This window comes from Ammodytes marinus (assembly GCF_949987685.1).
Source record: "Ammodytes marinus genome assembly, chromosome: 3".
Taxonomy (NCBI): domain Eukaryota; kingdom Metazoa; phylum Chordata; class Actinopteri; order Uranoscopiformes; family Ammodytidae; genus Ammodytes; species Ammodytes marinus.
Genome location: NC_137232.1, coordinates 3455261 through 3475811, shown reverse-complemented (window position 1 = coordinate 3475811; position 20551 = coordinate 3455261). Strand labels below are relative to the sequence as shown.

At 42.8% G+C, this 20551-nt stretch overlaps 1 protein-coding gene across 1 annotated transcript; it reads right to left on the bottom strand.

Annotated features, from left to right (window-relative positions):
- LOC307248718 (protein phosphatase 1D-like) lies at positions 1–15287 on the bottom strand. The gene is made up of 6 exons (XM_080025192.1): positions 14689–15287; positions 8924–9152; positions 5287–5411; positions 4719–4900; positions 1460–1684; positions 1–381 (listed from the first exon to the last, which is right to left on the bottom strand). Exons 1-6 carry the CDS (start codon positions 15197–15199, stop codon positions 28–30), a joined length of 1626 nt encoding a protein of 541 aa, XP_079881318.1. The 5' UTR covers positions 15200–15287; the 3' UTR covers positions 1–27.
- Positions 15288–20551: the final 5264 nt, after the last annotated feature.

Here is a 20551-nt window from a genome sequence, read left to right as displayed (position 1 = left end):
TGTGTGTGCGTGTGTGTGTGAGAGAGATCAGCACACACACACTGTGGTCTTGTTATGCTCCTGGAGAATGGGTGAAAGGTTATTGGCCTCAGGGTGTTTCTCCCCTGCGTTGTGTTGGCCCAGTGGTGGCCTGTCTGCAGTCCTGCGTCGGGCTTTCTTAGCCAAACGGCCTGGTGGTGATGATGATGATGATGAAGGTCCTTGTATAGTTCTCTTGCTGTTGGACGTGCTGGACTCAGCGCTGCTGGTGTAACACAGTGGAGGCAGAGTGAAGCACTCGGCCAGGTGATACAGGCTGCTGCTGCCAGACAGGCCGTCCCGCCGCTCCAGCGTAGGCAGGAGCTCACACACTGCAGAGGGAGAGTCTGCCTCTGGAGGGCGCTGCAGGACAACCAGGAGGACACACTTCAGCACCAAGGAAATCATTCACCTTATTCACAATCATTATACTTTACTCGGTGTATATACTTTACTCGGTGTATGAGTGTGTGTGTGTGAATCGGTGAATGTGGTAAGAAATGTAAAGTGCTTTGGGGCTGAGATTATTGGCTAAAAAGCACTATATAAGTCAAGTCCATTCACCATTTACCATACAATATTATGCATCGTCAAAATGTTAGGCCGAATCCCCTAGTCATTGGCCATATCCCTTGACCCTCGAAACAGATTGTCAAAGGGATAGGGGGTTGACATTTGCCCTATGAAATGGGACACTACTACAAGACCGCTACATGAACAGCAACTTCCCTCATTAAAACTCAACATATTTAAAGGAATAGTTTAACATCAAGATAAGGCGACAGAAACCTTCCTTTTAACTGTGCGTGCATTTTTTAGGAAGTTACAGGCATAGGTTTCTCATCCGATAGCTAATGGGAGCAATAGCGTGCCTCTCCCTGGCAGCATGAAGATACTAATGACCAATCACTAAACGCTTCTGTGTGCTTGTTGTGACTCATTTATTTACCACGTTATGCTGCGCTCTTTTTTTGGAACGTTGTGTCATTTGAGAATCAAAAATATGCTGGTAGAAAAGTGCAGATGGGGTGTCAGTATGTAAACAAGACATCTGTGATTCTACGGAGCAGAAGAGAGAACCACATGGAATTGAAGCAGAATACACTGAGGAGAAACTACTTGTTTTGGAAGTGGAGCGGGCGAGGAGAAAGGCTGAGGCTGAGTGGATACGTGGAGAAAAGTTGACCTAACTTCAGGGTGAGTGCCTACAGCTGGAAAGTCGTCACTCGTTGTGACACAATCTCTTGTTGTAATGTCCGCAATCTTTTTGCTGAAGATTCACAAAGCTTTATGGGAGATTTCTCTATGACCTTGGTTTGACATGTGTGGGTCTGTTTGGAGGGCCATCTAGTCCATAAGCCCTAACCCTTGATGCCAGAGGGAATTAGGGCTAAGTGTTGTCAAGAGTGTGTTGTGTGCTTGTATTCAACGTAGACCTCACCTGTAGGAGAGGAGTGTCAGCGCGGGAGTCGGAGGTTGGAGGGCATTGGGACACCTTGGCCAAGTCCAGCAGCACCTCCTCATGGTGCAAGACATCCTGACAAGAGCCAGGCTCCTGCAGGGCGATCACGATGGCACTGGTGTTGTCAGCGCGCAGCATGCGCTGGCGCCACCGCAGCAGAGCATGGCTGACCAGCTGCCGGGCACTTGATACCCCGCATGGTGCCTGCAGCATGGAAGGTAGTTATTACACTGACATGGTCTGATATGGGCTGGATATTACTCTGTTAGATTATTATTAAAGTATCATTTTAGGACCTTATGATACGTTGCTATACATTGTGTATATTTATATATTTGCTAATACACTGCCCTGCAAAGAAAAAAAAGTCACACACTCAACTATCTAGTTGGACTATCTTTAGCTTTGATTACGGCACATATTCACCGTAACACATTTTGATAAGCTTTATTTGACACATAAGGTTGCTGAACCTAGACCTGACCAACTGAAGCAACCCCAGATCCTACTGTACACTGCCACACAGGCTTGTACAGTAGGCACTAGGCATGATGGGAGCATCACTTCATCCACCTCTCTTCTTACCCTGATGCACCCATCACTCTGGAACAGGGTCAATCTGGTCTCATCAGACCACACAACCTTTTTCCATTGTTCCACAGTCCAATCTATATACTGTATATTCCCTACCAAATTAAAGCATGTATTGATAAGCCCCACTGATAAGTGGTTTTCTTAAGGCTACACATCTGCATAGTCTATATCCCTTATGTTCTCTTCATATTGTGCATGTGGAAAAGCTCTTACTTTCACTATTAAACATAGCCGGGAGTTTTACTGTCAATATTTTACATTTTGATTTAACCAAATAATTTCAAGATCATTGAAGATTGTTTTCCGACCACATTTCTTCCTCAAAGATGACGGTTCACCTCTATCTATCAGGTTTTAACAATGCGTTGGACAGTTCTTAACATGATTTTAGTCGTTTCATCTTCTCCTCAGTAGTTTTCTGTGTTTGATGCAGGTTAATAATGTCACCCCTCTGAAACAGAGTAACATCTTTTCCAAAACCACAGTATATGTCTTCTGACATGGTAGTTAAAGAAATAAGAAGCTATTCACTGCATCAGTTAGGGTTAAAGGTGAAGTAAGCGATTTATTTATGTTAATATAAGTGTTAAATCACTCTTTATTCATAAAGTGATCACTTATAGAGTGTACATGTTTCATAAAGCCGATCTCTCAGTCACTCGCTCTGCATGTAATCGGTAAATAAACTTTTCGGGGATCCCACTACTGATAACCAATCAGAAGAGAGAACGCTACAAACCGGCACCCGTCTCACTGCCAGTGCACGTGCAGAGCGACAGATGGGTGAATGCACCGACAATGGCGGAGCAGGTAAAAATCCTTCCCAATATCTGTTTTGATGGTTTTTATCATGTTTTATCACACTTATGGATCTGAGATGATGCTAGATAACTCGCTGCTTGCAGACCGCAGTGCATTAATGTGGTGACGTGGGGACGAGGGAGGGGACTGCTAACTGCAGTCACTGACAGGAAGTTAGCTAAACTGACCATTCCACTTACTGAACCTTTAAATAACTTGTTGCAAACTGAAACATATTAATCACTGCATTTTTTGACCGATGGAGGGCTCTTAACTATTTGTCTAGTAAAATCCAGGTGGTGACTTTTTTTTGGGCCGGGCACCTTAAAGCTGTAGTGCGTAACTTCTGTCGCCCCCAGGAGGAATTCTGAGAAATTACAACAACACTATCGGTGCATCTAGATGAGGTAAGCTTTCGGTGATCACACATGGGTTTTATACCTTCTGCTGTATGTCCAGGTTTTTGTAGCAGTAGAATCGCAGAAACTGAAACATTTTGTGGACATTGTTTGAGCTTCTGCATGCTGCCATACTGAGAAATGCAGAGAGTTTTGTGGAGCTGATCAACTTAATCAACTTTGTGTCTATTCGTTTGGCAATGGCTTGAATGTAACCGACATTCAAATCAGTGATTCTTGAGAAGTGGGACAAAACAAAGGGTGCAATGTTGAAAAAATACAAACCCTATGTTTAGGCAAATTAAATTACATGTATGTTTCCAACATATGCTAAGCTACTGAGCTACACCTTGACACAACCTCCCAGCTTGTCCTTTTTATCAAAATGGACTTTTTACCTTGCTTCTCCTTTTTAACATGGGCTTTTTACCATTCCTTATTTTGTGTCAACTCCGTCAGACACCAAAAAACACAAATAAATGTTCCCTCATTTTATTCTAGACCCATGAGATGTATAGTGATCACAAATATTCACCAAAACTGATAGAGCCACAAAAAAAATATTTTCAAAATGTATATGAATATACATGTTTTTGATATCTGACGGTGTTGACATATTCAACGTTTCTTAAACAGAACAAATACAGTTTTTCTAGTAGTAGTTTGTTTTTTCTGTTGATGATAGGTGCTAGTATGAACTACTTCAGGAAAATAAAATTATCAAAAAATTTTAAATAACTTATTCAGAAATGTTAAGTCGGTGTTGACGTTTCATGGTTGTGACGCATGACTTTCAAGATTTGTAATGTAAAATATTCTAAAACTACAACACTTATCAGAGCCTGTCTGACTCTAATGTACTCTGCAAAGATAGCTTGTGACAATAGGTCCTTCACGGAGACAGCTGCCCCTCATATTGCCTGATTTTATTACATTTTAATGAAATGTCTGACGGTGGTGACAAAGTGTCCCCCCACTTAGGAACCTTATAAAACATGAATGTGTTGTAGAAAAAAAAAATGTATTGGTATGAGAGATTATTTAGTGTTGCCTTTGATGAAAAAAGCTATTTTAATCATTAAAGTACATTTTTAATAGGTTTTATTGCATATGAAAGATTGAAACCTTCTCTGTGGACACACTGTTTTTGACGTCATGAGAAGATAAGTGTCATAAATTTGACATAATAATAATAAAATTAAATTTAAGAGGATAATTGTGCTCCAGACATTCTATTCTTAATCCCTAATAACAGCTACAATTTTAAATATTTTCATTTTTAAAGATAACAGCAGTTACACTTTGTCCCAGCCTTTTGTCCCGGTTCTCAAGAATCACTGATATTTGTAAAAGTTACGCACTATGGGGCTAAAGTCTACAACAGAACACAATGCGATCTGGTAGGAAATGAAGCCAATGCGATCCAAACAATGTTTTCATCTCACCATTGCCTCGTCGTTGTTCTGACACATGGAGACGGCCTCTTGAGGTGGCACCATGTTCCACAGCCCGTCACTGGCCAGGATGATGTAGCGGTGTTTCCTGGGGTCAAGGGTCATCACACTAGTGTCTGGCTCTGGAGAAACCACAAACTCCCCGCTGTAGAAGTCATAGCTCCACAGATCACCTAATGCAGGGGAGACAAACTGAGTTGAAGACACCGTCGGTCTGAACAAACACTATCCATTGATTTCCGGCCAGAGGGACACACTTTCATTTATTGTTTTTACTTGATGTCTGCCCTCCCTCCGTTTCAATTGTCGAAATACATCCGGCACAAAAACCTTTCCAATTTTTTGCAAAAAGAAGCAGTTGTATAAGACACAGAGACACTAATGATGGAAAGGAAAGATCTGACAGGATTTTTTTGTGAACGTTGATAGATCAAAAGTCTATCTATAAGCAACCGGTTTTCAAAATGAATGGTTTCTTGGTTTTATTATATCAAAGTTTTTTCGTGGCAATACAAATGATACAATAATATTCTAACTGCAATTGGGTTTTTTTCCTTACCTAGAGCTCTGGCGACTGCTAAGAATGGTATCTGGTCAATGACAGTGCTGCGACGGACCGGCCCGTTGTGGCTCAACCTCGGCCTCTTCCACACTACACGGTTGACTCCAGATTTCTTGATGACACTGTTAGGGAGAGGAGAGTCAGCTACCAACTGCAAGCAAATTATCAACATGGTTCCCAAAGCCAGTTTATTAACTGCACTACACTGCATTCCAAATTATAAGGCAAATTAGATTTTCCCAGATTTTCCTAAATAGTCGATGCAAATCACAGTCAGTATAATTTTCAAGACATCAACCGTTAGAGTATATTTAGAATTTTATTGAACAAACCTCCCAATAATAAAAGTATTTTTTTCAAAAATAAAAAACTCCAAATGCACTGTTCCAAATTATTATACACAACAGAGTTTCAAAACATTTTATAGGTTGTGAAGAACTAAAAATGGCCATTTGTTGAATTTGCAGAATGTGAAGGTCATATTTAGTGAAATCAAAAGCTATTTCAATCAAAAACATCTTAACAGGCCAAGTTACATGTTAACATAGGACCCCTTCTTTGATATCACCTTCACAATTCTTGTATCCATTGAATTTGTGAGTTTTTGGAGAGTTTCTGCTTGAATATCTTTGCAGGATGCCAGAATAGTCTCCCATAGCTGCTGTTTTGATGAGAACTGCCTCCCAACCTCATGGATGTTTGCCTTGAGGATGCTCCAAAGGTTCTCAATAGGGTTGAGGTCAGGGGAAGATGGGGGCCACACCATGAGGTTCTCTCCTTTTATGCCCAAAGCAGCCAATGACACAGAGGTATTCTTTGCAGCATGAGATGGTGCATTGTCATGCATGAAGATGATTTTACTACGGAAGGCACTGTCCTTCTTTTTGTACCACGGAAGAAAGTGGTGAGTCAGAAACTCAACATACTTTGCCGAGGTCATTTTCACACCGTCAGGGACCCTAAAGGGACCTACCAGCTCTCTCCCCATGATTCCGGCCCAAAACATGACTCCACCACCTCCTGTCTGCCGTCGCAGCCTTGTTGGGACATGGTGGCCATTCACCAACCATCCACTACTCCATCCATCCGACCATCCAGGGTTGCACGGCACTCATCAGTAAACAAGACTGTTTGAAGATGAGTCTTCATGTATTTCTGAGCCCACTGCAACCGTTTCTGCTTGTGATCATTGTTTAGGGGTGGCCGAATAATAGGTTTATGCACAACTGCAAACTTCTGGATCCTACACCTTGAGGTTTGCGGGACTCCAGAGGCACCAGAAGCTTCAAATACCTGTCTGCTGCTTTGTGATGGCATTTTAGCAGCTGCTCTCTTTATCAGATGAATTTGTCTGGCAGAAACCTTCCTCATATTACCTTTATCCGAACGAACCCGTCTGTGCTCTGAATCAGCCACAAATCTCTTCACAGTACGATGATCACACTTAAGTTTCTGTGAAATATCTATTGTTTTCATACCTTATACCGGTATTGCACTATTTGACGCTTTTAGGCAGCAGAGAGATTCTTTTTCTTTCCCATATTGCTTTAAACCTGTGGTCTGCTTAATCATGTGGAACGTCCTTGTTAAGTAGATTTCCTTTGATTGGCTTACTTAGCAAACTGATTATCACAGGTGTCTGAGATTGATTTCAATGATCCAAAGCGCCCTGAGACACAATACCATCCATGAGTTTAAATTAAAGCAGCTACGAATAACATTTAAATATCTTTTAAACAGCCTCATGTTTCCTCTCATAATCAAAAATTACCTTTAACAGCAAACGAGACCATCAGTGCAAAGAAAGACGTTTTTATAGTTTTTATTACTGCTTTTGGTCTGGTCGCACACCCAGTCCGATTTTCGGTTCGCTCGTGCATGCTCTATGGTCACATATCCGTATTGGTCGCAGATTTCAGTGTGGCGCTGCAACGCGATTTGAGAAGCCTTTCCCTCCAGATGAGGGAAGGGGAGCGGGAGCCTTGTTTGAGACAGTTATTTGTCGCCATAATGACTGATAACGGGGCTGAACCATCAAAGAAAAAGAAAAAAATGCAATGAAGAAAAGCTAAAAGGGAGAGTGATAGGCGGGCGGGAGGGCGTTGCCAAGCAACGTATACACAATTTCACGGGAGCGAAATAGACTGCAGTGTTTACTCCTAAATGAATGAGCGGTAGCCTACTAAAACAAAGTTTATTTCGCCCGACACAAGCTAGAAAACAGCTTCACAACAGCTGGCGTCGTAAAAATACTACCGCTTTTGTCCAAAGGGGCCGCCAACGGACAATGTTACTCGAAGTGGCTTTAAATACAAAAAATTAAATGTTTAATGACACTTAATTCCAATTTGCATAATAATTTGTGACAGGGGGGCGCCTTTAGCTCAGTTGGTAAGGCGTCCCCCTCCCGGGCCGGGCCCAGCAGCAGACCCGGGTTCCATTCCCACCCACGGTCGTTCTCTGCATGTCACTCCCCTCTCTGCCCCATTTCACCTCTGTCTCTGTCTCTGCACTATCAATAAAGCATAAAAATGCCCCAAAAAATATCTTAAAAAAAAAAAATGTGTGACAGACTGTAGGCTCAAACTAATGTCGTCTAAGGGAGGCTTTCACACCTAATAGTCCGCACTGTAATGGGAAATATTGCATACTGTATATCTCCTGACTGAAATGTTAGCATGCTTATTAGTGCAATAAGAAACATTGTATTTATCTTGTATTACTCCTGTATGTCTAAGATTAGATTCCTCAAATGGTTTTTCTAAAAGAGCACTCAGACTGTGCCTCCCCAGCTTGGCTTCACATTGCAGTTTTGCCAGGGCACTAAAGAACTTTCCATGACATTATCATGTCCTCTGTTTATCACGTTTGTGGGCTGCGTCTCTAAAATATAAATAATTATTGTTTAATTTGATCAATTTAGAAAAATGTTAAGTGAGGGAAAAGGTTAGTTACACTGGATAAGCAAGGTCTCTTCCAGACAAAGATTTCAAAGCAGACTGGGGCTTCAGGATGTGCTGCTCTTTTGAAGAAGCACAAAGAAACGGGAAACGCTGAGGATCGTAGACGCAGTGACCAAGGAAACTTAGTGCAGCAGATGAAAAACAGACACTTCAAGCTTATTTCCCTTAAACCAGTGGGACCAAGGTACACCCATCTACTGTCCGGACAAGTCTGGCCAGAAGGGGTCTTCATGGAGGGTTGCAGCCTAAAAGCCTTACCTCTGACATGGACACAAGGTCAAGCAACTCAACTATCCACCAAAACATAGGAACTGGGGCTCAGAAAAATGGCAGCAGGTGCTCTGGACTGATGAGTCAAAATGTGAAATATTTGACTTAAGAAGGCAGGTTGTTCAATGAAGGGCTGGAGAGCAGTACAATAATGAGTGTCTGCAGGCAACAGTGAAGCATGGTGGAGGTTCCTTTTAAGTTTCTGCTAAATGGAGTTGAAGATTTGGTCAGGATTAATGGTGTCCTCAATGCTGAGAGCAGTAGATGGATGTACTTGGGTCCCACTGGTTTCTGACAGTTCTGAGCTGATGGCACTGCTGGATTTAGATTTATAAATATTTCACAGTACTGTATATTATAGCAATGCAGAGACAGGGGGGGTCTTGTGGGTTGAAGCTTACCTGCCTCCCAGGCCTTCAATGCGCTCCCTCTCTCTGGGTAGTTCAGGTTTGTGGTCTTGTGTGACTTCCACGGCTCTGATGAAAGGGTCTGTGGGGTCGTCCTGGACCCCTAGAACCACCGCAGAGTCCCCAACATGGGCCACGTACATGCGATCTCCACGGATGACCACTATGCTGGCTGTGGTGCCCGATGTACTGGGAAGGCCTGTGAGTGTCTTTGGCCACTCAGCTGAGAAGAGAAAAAAAATTGAAAATTAATATAATACGGCGGAGTCAGCGATTCTGGAGAACGCTTGTTGTCAAAATCGATGAATAATCTCCTCGCGATCCGACCGCTACCGGTCTGTAATGTGTGCTCTGAAAAAAATTGAATACACAGCTTAGGCTCTGTAAACAGGTACGTTGCTAACTACGGTGGGCCCCTATGTTGTTTTATACCCTTTGTTAAGATACTAGTTTACAGAGTCTAGGCTGTGTATCGATTTTTTTATTTTCTCCATCGCACACACAGTACGTCTAAGAGGTATCAAACTGTGATGAGGTATTCACTGATTTGATAAAAAGTTATTTTGACAACAAGCGTTCTCCAGAATCGCTGACTCCATTTTTAATTTGTACTGCTTATCACTCATTACTACATGTTCAGTGATCTACGAGACATTTAACAGCACAGCAACATTTTAAAAATAAATAACTGCTCTAAAAGATGAACTGGGGTTTATCTTGTGCTAATCTCCATCTGGTAGGCTGTCCTCTGATGTGTGGAGCCTGATGAAAACAACGTGACATAAGGTTCAGTTGAGTGGATGCGGTCTGTCCTGTAGCCTTTCCCCTGTCAAAGTCAGACATGCGCTTTCAGACCTGCAAACTCATAGGAGGTGAAAAAGGTGACAAACACCCGTCCCTTCTAGGGGGGTCGGGTGTTTTTCGCTGTCCAAACGATTGGCTATTGTTAAATATCATTCACACAACCAGAGTTCTCCACTATTGCCTCCAATGTCCAGCTGGGTGAAAATAATAGCCAGCTGAGATCCTGACCCTCCTAGGGGGGTCCGGGGGTATGCCCCCCCGGGAGATTTTTTTTAAACTTTTTAAAGTGAAATGCATTAATCTGGTGCACTTTGAGAGGGAAATTAAGAGGCTAAATCTGAGGAATTTTGTGTGAACAAATAATTTGGAGACACTGGGTCGGATGAATTAGAAGCTTCTTGGATTTTCCATTAAAACATTCATTTAAAATAAAATATTATGCAGGGTCCTCTGGGTTGGGCTTGGTGCTCTTTTTCTTTTATGGGACATATTTCTCTGTAATATAATGAATACATTTAAATGCAGTGAGAGGAATGAAGCAGAAGAACTCTGTTGTCCAGCTATCTTTTTTTCCACAGACGAGGCTGAAATAGGTTATACAGTGCATGGGCATCTGAGCCCCATTTCCAAATGTTTTTAAATAAACTCAGTACACACTGGACGTGAACGTGACGTGATCAGTTAAACTTGGATTACCTCCCAGATGAACTGATTAAATTATTGGGCTATTAACTTGGCTATCTAGATCAAAACATTGTATTAATTTTTTGTATGATATAATAATATGATGTTAATATCAAACACACAAACTAAAAAATAAAAATAAATTGTGGGGGGGGGGGGGGGGGGCTGTCGGTCGGCTCTGATTGTGAGCGCACTGCAGACACTTCATTTCTGCAATGTGCGCTCATTAAACTGTCAGCTTCACTTAAGAGTCCTGTGTGGGTCAACAGTGCAGTGCAAACTATGCAGCATAAAGTTATAACATTCGTCTACGACCGTGATGTTAAATCACCTTCACACAAAGTCTCCGCCCCAGCAAAGCAGCGAGTCGATCGCTGTGACGGTGAAAATCACCGGGACCCGGGAGACCCAGTGAGCGAGTGAGACGCCGCTCAGAAAAAACTCTGTGGTTTGATGGATGAAATCAGTCGGGGATATCCTGCCCGTTAACTTTGTCTACGGGAACGGCTTCAGCGATCTTTTTCTATGTCTTGAGTCTAACAGAGAGCCATGTCGGCAAACTGACAGCGCGACTAAATAAAAGGACTGTACAGTGAGCTGCGTCCCTCCGTATAGTTTCTGTTTCAGTAGGCTGTTACATTAACCTCTGAAGCATTGACAGTGTTTAATCAAAGCCTCTATTTTTGTATTATCAAAAGGGCTTTGATTGAGACTTTTAGCCAATTCTAAAGTCCGAACACACAGCGGCAGCAGTGATGCTTGTGCCCGATCTTAACGCTGATTGGACAATACTCATGACGTCTACCAAAGATGTTTTATTGCCAAGATAACGATATTCCCTTGTCTCACACTACGGTAACTCGTCCACACAGTCCAGTCTGGGAAGCGCTGGCTGACTTCTCTGGCAGCTGCCGCTACCCCCCCCCCCCCCCCCCTCCCAAAAACAAAAACTCTTCGGATCTATACGATTCACGTGGGTCATATATTTTGATTCTAAACGGCGATTTTCGCCGAAAAGCGACGAGTTTGCAGGTATGGCTTTACAGACAGGCATTGTGTGCAGTCAGATAATAGGCTCGTTCGACCCCAGTTTCGGCTCGTCTGGAAAGTAGACGAGAGTAGCCGAGTGCAGTCGGGGGAGTGACGAAAAAGCCTGACTGCAGCCGGACAGCTCCGAGTCGGCTCGACTTGCATGTGCCGTACGAAGTAGCGTAGCGTCTTTGTTGCGGATGCAGTTAGTTTTATTTTGAAGGCCTACTAGAAACATATTCGTAGAAGAGCTACACATACTACAACCGATTAGAAGCAGAACACAACACAAAGACGAGTAAACACTTTAAAAGCGAGGGGCATTTTCAAAACAAGAAACGAGATATATCCCCATTCCCCACACATCTTTATCTTTCATGTTACTTTACTAGAAAACCTACTTTTAAGTGATACAAATTAATTTACAAATCCAAATAAAGGAGGTTTAGTATTTCTCCCTTCACATAACGAATATGATCGGCCTAAATAAAGTACAAGAAGGTCTAATAAAAGATCCCTTATTATTATTGTAGAGATGGCTATGATGAACTTTATTATGATGTGTAACAAACAAACTACTTGTTGTAGTTTTGGTCTGGCTTTGCGACACTACATGTAAAATATAACTCCCAGACCATTTAAATCACTGGAAATAAGCCTATGATTTAATCTGAATGGTAAAAAGATATCACTTCACCACGATCTTATGTGACTCAAGTTTGTGTTCATTTTTAAATAAATCTATACAGGAGAGTTTAACATCCAAATTATTTCTCTGTCAAGGGTTCAGACCAGTGGAGGTTTAACTCTGATTAAGTATATTTCTGCTTAAACCTGCAGTGTGTAGAATTTTGGGTTTTATTTCCTACCAGATTTTGTAGAAAGTAATTATAATATCCACAAGTACATTTAATTTAGTGCATAATAGCTAAAAAATTTTTTTGAATTATAATTTTTTCCCTTAGAAAGGGTTAAAAATTTAAATTTTAAACAATGCACCTGATGACATTCCAACTATGACACTTTCAAGATGGCGGCACTAGGCCTTAGTCCAAAATATGCAGAAATATGGACATATATGAGAACCTTTCTAAGGGAAAAAATTATAATTAAAAAAAAATGTTTCAGCTATTATGCTCTAAATTAAATTTACTTATGGATATTATAATTACTCTCTACAAAATCTGCTAGGAAATAAAACCCAAAATTCTACACACTGCAGGTTTAAATGCATATACTGTGGTGGCCTAATGATTAAACATAAATTAAAATCAAAAAGAATGGATCGTAATTTAATTTTGAGGTGATGTCAGACTTTTGCATAACCAATTGGGGAAACGCATCAAAGGCATGTGGTTTAAACTCCTAATCAGCGCTCAGCTCCGCCTGTCTGCAAGACGTTTCCCATCAAACATTTCGCTCCCGCAGCCCGTGGGGAGAAACTACAGCGACTTGCTCCAGTGTCTGTGTCTGAAATCGCGCACTTACGTAAGTGCACTTACATTGAGTGCACTTTATTATCCCTACAGTACACTTACTTATAGACACAGTGCTCTCATTTCTACAGTGCACTGTCCAAACTGCCGTCGCGCACCTACCGGAAATGACTTTGCATTTTGACGGTTCTTCTTCGGTGGTATTTTTTTCTGCTTGTGTTACCGATAGCCAAAACAGACTCGTTAATGCGGAAAAACAAGACACGTGTTTTTAACTTTTTGTAGAGCGCGTCCGTCTCCACAGTTGCATCAAGCTCCTCTATTTTGATTTTAATGTCCCGTCCCTCTCCGCTACGTAGGCAAGATGGCGGCCGTTGAGTGTGGAAAGTGTCCATCGCTCCACACTCAAGTTTTAGACCGTTTTGAGTGCACGACCGAGGAACTTACAGTGCACTGCATTTTGGCACACTCTCCGGTTTTGCGCAAAGTGCACTCAAAAAAGTTAGTGTAAGTACAGAAGTGCGCGATTTCAGACACAGCAACGTGTCCGCAGCCAGCCGCAGGTGCAAGTCGGACAAAAAGTCTAACCATAATGCTAGACGAGTGTCATAATTGCGGGTGCGAACACACCAAACACGTTGGGTGCGGTGGTGGCGTTGAAAAATCCTATTTTTGCATAGGGAACCATTGGTTTAGGCGCGATGATGCGTTAGCCGCGGTAAAGCGGTGCTTTGGGCGGGGTAGCCGCGTTACGAAAGCATCGCACAAGTTCAAAAAATTTGTTTGGTATGGTGCTGCCTTGCTGTTTGTGTTCATTTCCGAGTAGCGTGAATCTGCAATGCTGTTAAGGCTATTTGTTCGTCAGTTGCTGTTTATTTGTCTTTTTGCACAATTGTTGGCCGTGTTGTTGTTGTTTTTGTGCGGACATGATCGCTGTTGTGTCGGGTCGGGTCTGATCGCAGCCATATGGTTGATTAAGGGAATAAATATATCGGGGGGAGACTAGCTGCGTAGCGTTGGGCGCGTTGAACCATTTTTTGACACAAAATGACCAAGCGCCAGATCAGGTGCGTTGGGCGCGTTGGCCACCGCACCCAACGCGTTTGGTGTGTTCGCACCGTTAGCAAGAACTCAAACAGGCCACTATCACCGAGCAGCTGATGAACAGCTGACATGCCCAGGCATATCCAGGCAAACTGCCGGCTTTCTGTACAGCACGCCCACACCGGCTGCTTCATGCTCTTTGGGCCTTTAAATGTTGTAGAAGTAATTATATAAATATAATGAAATATAGGAGAGCAAACGTAAAGTAAGGCTAACAAAATAATAAAATATTGGTCGGTTCATTTGCAGAAAATCACCTGCGAACATACTTTTGAAATGGTCTTGTGGTGCGCTGTGTCAGCCTTTGTTCGGAGTGAACCTGGTGGCTAGTGCTAACTTTGATACAAGCTATATGGCCGTGGTTGCTAAAACTGTTGGTTGGACCAGTGCATATTTTGTATTTAGCAGCAACAGACAAAAAGACTAAACTTGGTCCCAACCATTTAAAAAAGGCTATTTTTGACAATTTGAGCGTCGGCCAAAAGACAATGATTTATTGAGTCCATATAATCTTCTAACCTGGGCTTTTAATAGAGCTAGCTGTAGGCTATGCATCCGTCCCTGTACACATTAAAACATTGTCAGTCTCATTGAGCAGTTTGGCGTAATGATCAGTCCAATCAAACCGGGGCACATATGGGGCTAGTATTGACAGCTCAGCGGATCAATTATTTCATAACTTATAGTGTTTGGTTAACTTACGTAGCTTTTTCCACATAGCGTGGTGGCAGGCTACAAATCCTTTGCGTATAGCGGAGCAGACCTCCCGGTCACAGTCCGACCAGAAGCCCCGCTGTTTCTTCATGAATTCCCACAAATACTCCCGTGCAAACTGCGCAGCCTCGCGTCCCCCGTGCCCGTCAAACACTGCGAAGAAAGCCACAGACCGGCGGGAACGGCTAGCGGGAGGGTTCTGACCTCCCGGTAAAGATGTTTCCACGGATACACTTGGGTCGTACGTTTGTACAGGTTCACACAATGCAACTGGAACCAGTGTGGAGCCCGGTGTTGCATCGGTCCGGTCTGAATACATGATGTCCCCAGTCAGGGAACAGACCGTACAGTCTGTCCCGATGCTCTCTTCTGGCTCACCCGACGTCGCCTCATCTTCTCCCGGCTCGGGCTCCACTATGACCTCGGTCACATCTTCCATATACTTCCTGCCTCCTTGGTCGGTAAACACACTCACTCGCATCAGTAATGCGTTATCCATGGCTCCAGAAATAAGTCGCTCTAAAAAATCTCGCTACTGTTAGCATAAAAAAGTCAGGAAAGGAGAGGTAATTGCAGCGCTGCGTCCTGCCTTTGTTTATGTTCGAGCGTAGTAGGCATGCTCCAACGTGCTGACGTCAGAGTCTATCTTCTTCTACTAGCCGGACGTGCGGCTCCATCTCAAACTATTGCCGTCTAGAGGCAGTCCGGAATGCTAGATTTGCGTAAAATCATCACGACTGTTTGTGTAGCCTACTCAAAGACCGTAAAAAGAGCCTACTGTAGCCTACAGTGTGTTATGAAAGTATTTCAGACAGTAGTAGCCTATATTATCGTTGTTTAAGTGCTGTAAGGGACTTCCATTGACTCCCAGCATTAATTTGTGAACAGTGTAGCAAGGACTTCTCTAGTCCCAGTGAAAAACAAAACGTCCCAGAACAAGTGGGTCATGGCCCAGCAGGACATTATTTGTGAGTATGATGAACAGACTGTCGACCTCATCGACTGTGATGATTGCTACCAACATTTTGATTAACTTCCTGTCTCTCAGGGGAGAAGAAACAATCTTATGCTGAAATGGACAATGGATCAAACCTGTCCCAGGTTCGGCTTCCTTCTTAGAAAAACCAAAGAACTGGAAGATTTAACAATATACATCGATTCATAATATCCATGTGCAACACAATTTTACAAATCTTCTACAAGTCTGTTGTGGAAAGGCTGTGTGCTGGGGATTGCTCTAAATCCCCTAGAGTTGGTTGTGAAAAGAAGGATGTTGCGCAAGCTGCTGGAAATAATGGACAACATAGCTTTCTTACCCACTACACAGCCTACACTGGCCTATTGGCCTACCATTTTATCTATCCATCTATCTATCTATCTTTTTTCACTTCTCCCCTTTTGGTTCTGGTGTGAATTGGTGGCATCATGGTGGTCTAAAGTGTGGCTACTTTACAGTGCTTGTGTGTAATATGCCAACTTGTTTTTTTTAAAGATCTCCTATTATACTACTTTTCTGGTCTTAATTTCTTGTTAAAAACTGCTATAGAGCAACCTGACACAAATCACATCACAAAAAACCATGTAGATTTTCGGGACACTCTACTACGGTGGCACTGAGCATTCACCAAATAAAAAAAAAGTTTCACAGCTAATGTAGCCGTTAGCACACTCAGGATCTAATTACGAGATAATATCTCGTAATTAGGCCTACGAGATAAAGATCTCGTAATTACGAGATAAGGATCTCGTAATTACGAGATAAAGATCTCGTACTTACGAGATAAGGATCACCCTCTCATTCATCAATAACGATGCCTGTGTGTGTGTGTGTGTGTGTGTGTGTGTGTGTGTGTGTGTGTGTGTGTGTGTGTGTGTGTGTGTGTGTGTGTGTGTGTGTGTGTGTGTGTGTGTGTGTGTGTGTGTGTGTGTGTGTGTGTGTGTGTGTGTGTGTGTGTGTGTGTGTGTGTGTGTGTGTGTGTGTGTGTGTGTGTGTGTGCGCGTGCAGACGAGGTGAACCTAGCCATAGGCAAACGTAGGCCTTGGCTTCCGGACTACAATGGGCCCCATAATCAATACAATTATTTTAAATATTGTTTTAGGGCCCGTGTCCACCTAACGCCTTTTTCCAGCGTCAAACGCTGGCTGTGCGCTCGGGAGTGTGTCTACTGAGCGTTTTTTTCGACCGCTTTTTTCGACCGCTTTTTTCAAGCGTTTTATGAGCTGGGAGAGAGAGTGCTGTGATCGGGGGAGAAAAAAAGCTAATCGTCACCTGTCAGTCAGACCTATCAACACTGGTTTAACTGTTTGGGCTTGCTGTTTTCTATTTAAATCGTTACATTGTAATATGAGTAGTCTTATGATGAAACAGAGAATACTTTCCACCATCCTTTGTTTGGATGAGGAGTTAGGGCCCGTGTCCACCTACTGCCTTTTTCCCACCGCAAGCGCCTTTTTTCAATTGATTCCCAATGAGAAGCGGCCGCCTCGGGAAAAGGCGGCCGCTCTGAGAAAAGGCGCAGCGCCCAGCGTTTTTTTTCCGAGCGTTTTTGCCTTTTTGTGCGGCCGCTTCGAGTTTCTCCAGTTAAAAAAAGTTTAACTTTTCAGAAAGGCGGTGGGGACGTCACCGCCGCTTTTTTCAAAGGGCCAATCAGATAGTAGATCGTCGGGACTCGTCGCCTTGGCAACAAAGAAGACGAAAGAGAAACTGCTTTTTCCGTCTCTGTTTACCCGAAACTGTACGAAAACAATGACTTAAAATGACCAGAACAGAGGGAGTTTGTGGGAGCAGATTAGGCGAACACTTCATTCGCTGTATTTTTTATCTCCTACGGATCGTTTCATAAAGAGTTAAACCAGTGTTGATCATAGGTCTGACTGACAGGTGACGATCAGCATTTTTTCTCCCCCGATCACAGCACTCTCTCTCCCAGCTCATAAAACACTTGAAAAAAGCGGTCGAAAAAAGCGGTCGACAGCCAGCGTTTAACGCTGGAAAAAGGCGTTAAAGCTCCATTCATGTCAAGTACCCACAGTCAGTGATGGTCTGGGGTGCCATGTCAGCTGCTGGTGTTGGTCCACTGTGTTTTATCAAAGGCAGGGTCAATGCATCTCGTAATTACGAGATCTTTTCTCGTTATTACGAGATCCTGAGTGTGCTAACGGCTACATTAGCTGTGAAACTTTTTTTTATTTGGTGAATGCTCAGCGCCACCGTACTCTACCTCTCACCCTAGCGCGCACAGCAGTAACTCTCCACACTCTGCTTTGTGCTTCTCCGCCCCCTCCCCCCCCCCCCCCCCCTCCTGCAAACCCCACTCCGTTGTGATTGGTTACCTTCCTTCCGGAACAATTTCAGCAGCGCGTGGGGAGATTTTGGAGCACTTCATGCTTCCATCTGCTGAAAAGCTTTATGGAGATGAAGATTTAATTTTTCAACAAGACCTGGCACCTGCTCACAGTGCCAAAACCACTGGTAAATGGTTTACTGACCATGGTATTACTGTGCTCAATTGGCCTGCCAACTCTCCTGACCTGAACCCCATAGAGAATCTGTGGGATATTGTGAAGAGGAAGTTGAGAGACACCAGACCCAACACTGTGGATGAGCTTAAGGCCGCTATCGAAGCATCCTGGGCCTCCATAACACCTCAGCAGTGCCACAGGCTGATTGCCTCCATGCAACACCGCATTGAAGCAGTCATTTCTGCGAAAGGATTCCCGACCAAGTATTGAGTGCATAACTGAACATAATTATTTGAAGGTTGACTTTTTTGTTTTAAAAACACTTTTCTTTTATTGGTCGGATGAAATATGCTAATTTTTTGAGATAGGGATTTTTGGTTTTTCTTTACTTTTTTGCCAAAATCATCAATATTAAAACAATAAAAGGCTTGAACTACTTCAGTTGTGTGTAATGAATCTAAAATATATGAAAGTCTAATGTTTATCAGTACATTACAGAAAATATTGAACTGTATCACAATTTGCAATTTTTTTTAGAAGGACCTGTAATTAGGGGACGTTTTAGGCTATTTTAAGTTTCACGTTCACATGAGACACGACTCACACAATCAGTTGTATGTGCTTGACATACACACATACTTTCTATACATCCTTTTCGTTTAAGAACTAGGCCAAATGTTCATTACAACACTATACTTAAGACAACCCAGAACAACTTCAGTGGATATACAGTAGGCCTACCAATGAAATTTAATCCAGGCAATCAAGGCACAATTAGCAATACAATAACACAAAACATAACACATAGTTACACAGACAGTAAGGGAACAGTTAACCCGCGCCGGGAGAAGGTGTGTATTCTACTCACTATTTGTAGAGGAAGGCCATTAGCTGAAGTTTGCCGCTACCAGCTAGCCACTCGGTGTGGACATAGTTGTCTTCACGGAAAGTGCGATAAACTTTCTTTCTCTCCACACGCATTGGCCTGCCGTCAGATTTGATTTTTAATGGCTTCTCAATTTGCAGTTTGGTAAAATAATTTGTTACTAAATACTCAAAATATCCACCCTCCATAACTGTTCTTGCTAATATGATAACAATGCAAACATGCTAATCTCCCGCTATTGTTATTGTTGTTAAATTTCAGTGACGTTGATAATGATGCTTTGATTTGATTGGTGTGAAGCCAAAGGCCGAGTGGCTTCCCTTGGCACCCTCATGACACCCTCCTGACCAATCACAGGAGGGCAGTGTCAAGACAACAGCCTCACCTGATTGGTCAATCCGTCTTTCTTTTTTTCACAAAGGGATGCCAGCTCGGGCTGGCTTCCTCGCGGACATACAGTGTGCAGTGTCGTGTTTCGCCGCGTCTTCAGTATGTAACTTTAAAGGGGCGCTGTTTCGCGCATTGTGAAATGCTCAATGAGGAAGAATGGGGAAGAAATGACAGGAGCACAGCACCAAATAATTACCAAAACTGTTAATATAAATGTTTTTATTGGATGACAACTACAGCCTAAAAAACAGGCAACTACAGCCTAAAAAACAGGCCTCCGGGAGAAAACGCCACTGGTAATTACGAGATCTTTATCTCGTAATTACGAGATCTTTTCTCGTTATTACGAGATCCTGAGTGTGCTAACGGCTACATTAGCTGTGAAACTTTTTTTTATTTGGTGAATGCTCAGCGCCACCGTACTCTACCTCTCACCCTAGCGCGCACAGCAGTAACTCTCCACACTCTGCTTTGTGCTTCTCCGCCCCCTCCCCCCCCCCTCCTGCAAACCCCACTCCGTTGTGATTGGTTACCTTCCTTCCGGAACAATTTCAGCAGCGCGTGGGGAGATTTGAGAGCAGGAAGGTGGGGACATGGCCGGAGCTTGCCTGAGCAGCACGTTACCATACATGGAAACGTCCGCTTTTCGTGACGACAAGAATATCAGGAAATTCTGAACCGATTTTAACACGTGATTTCTCAACCGGCTGCCCTAGTGTTTAGTGCTCTGCACAGACACCCCAGACAGTCAGCAGGGAATATGTCTAAATGCATGTACGTCATTATTTGATAAGCTAGTATGGTTAAACATGACTATAAATCATTATAACAACGTTTATAGGTCATAAAAGTCAAAAAGTATCATAGGTCCTCTTTAAGGAAAATTATAGCCTACATCTCTTTATCATGGCTCTATTATGTTTAGTATAATGAAGACTTTGTTGATATTTCATTAGTTTTATGGGTATGTTAATGGCCAATTCAACAAAAACAACTGAAATGCCAAGTGTTCTATTAATTCAGGCCACCGCTGTAGTTTTATGGAATCTACAGGAAAATCAAGTCTGCTGAATACATTTCAGTGGGAAATGTATTCACCTGGGACATTATAGA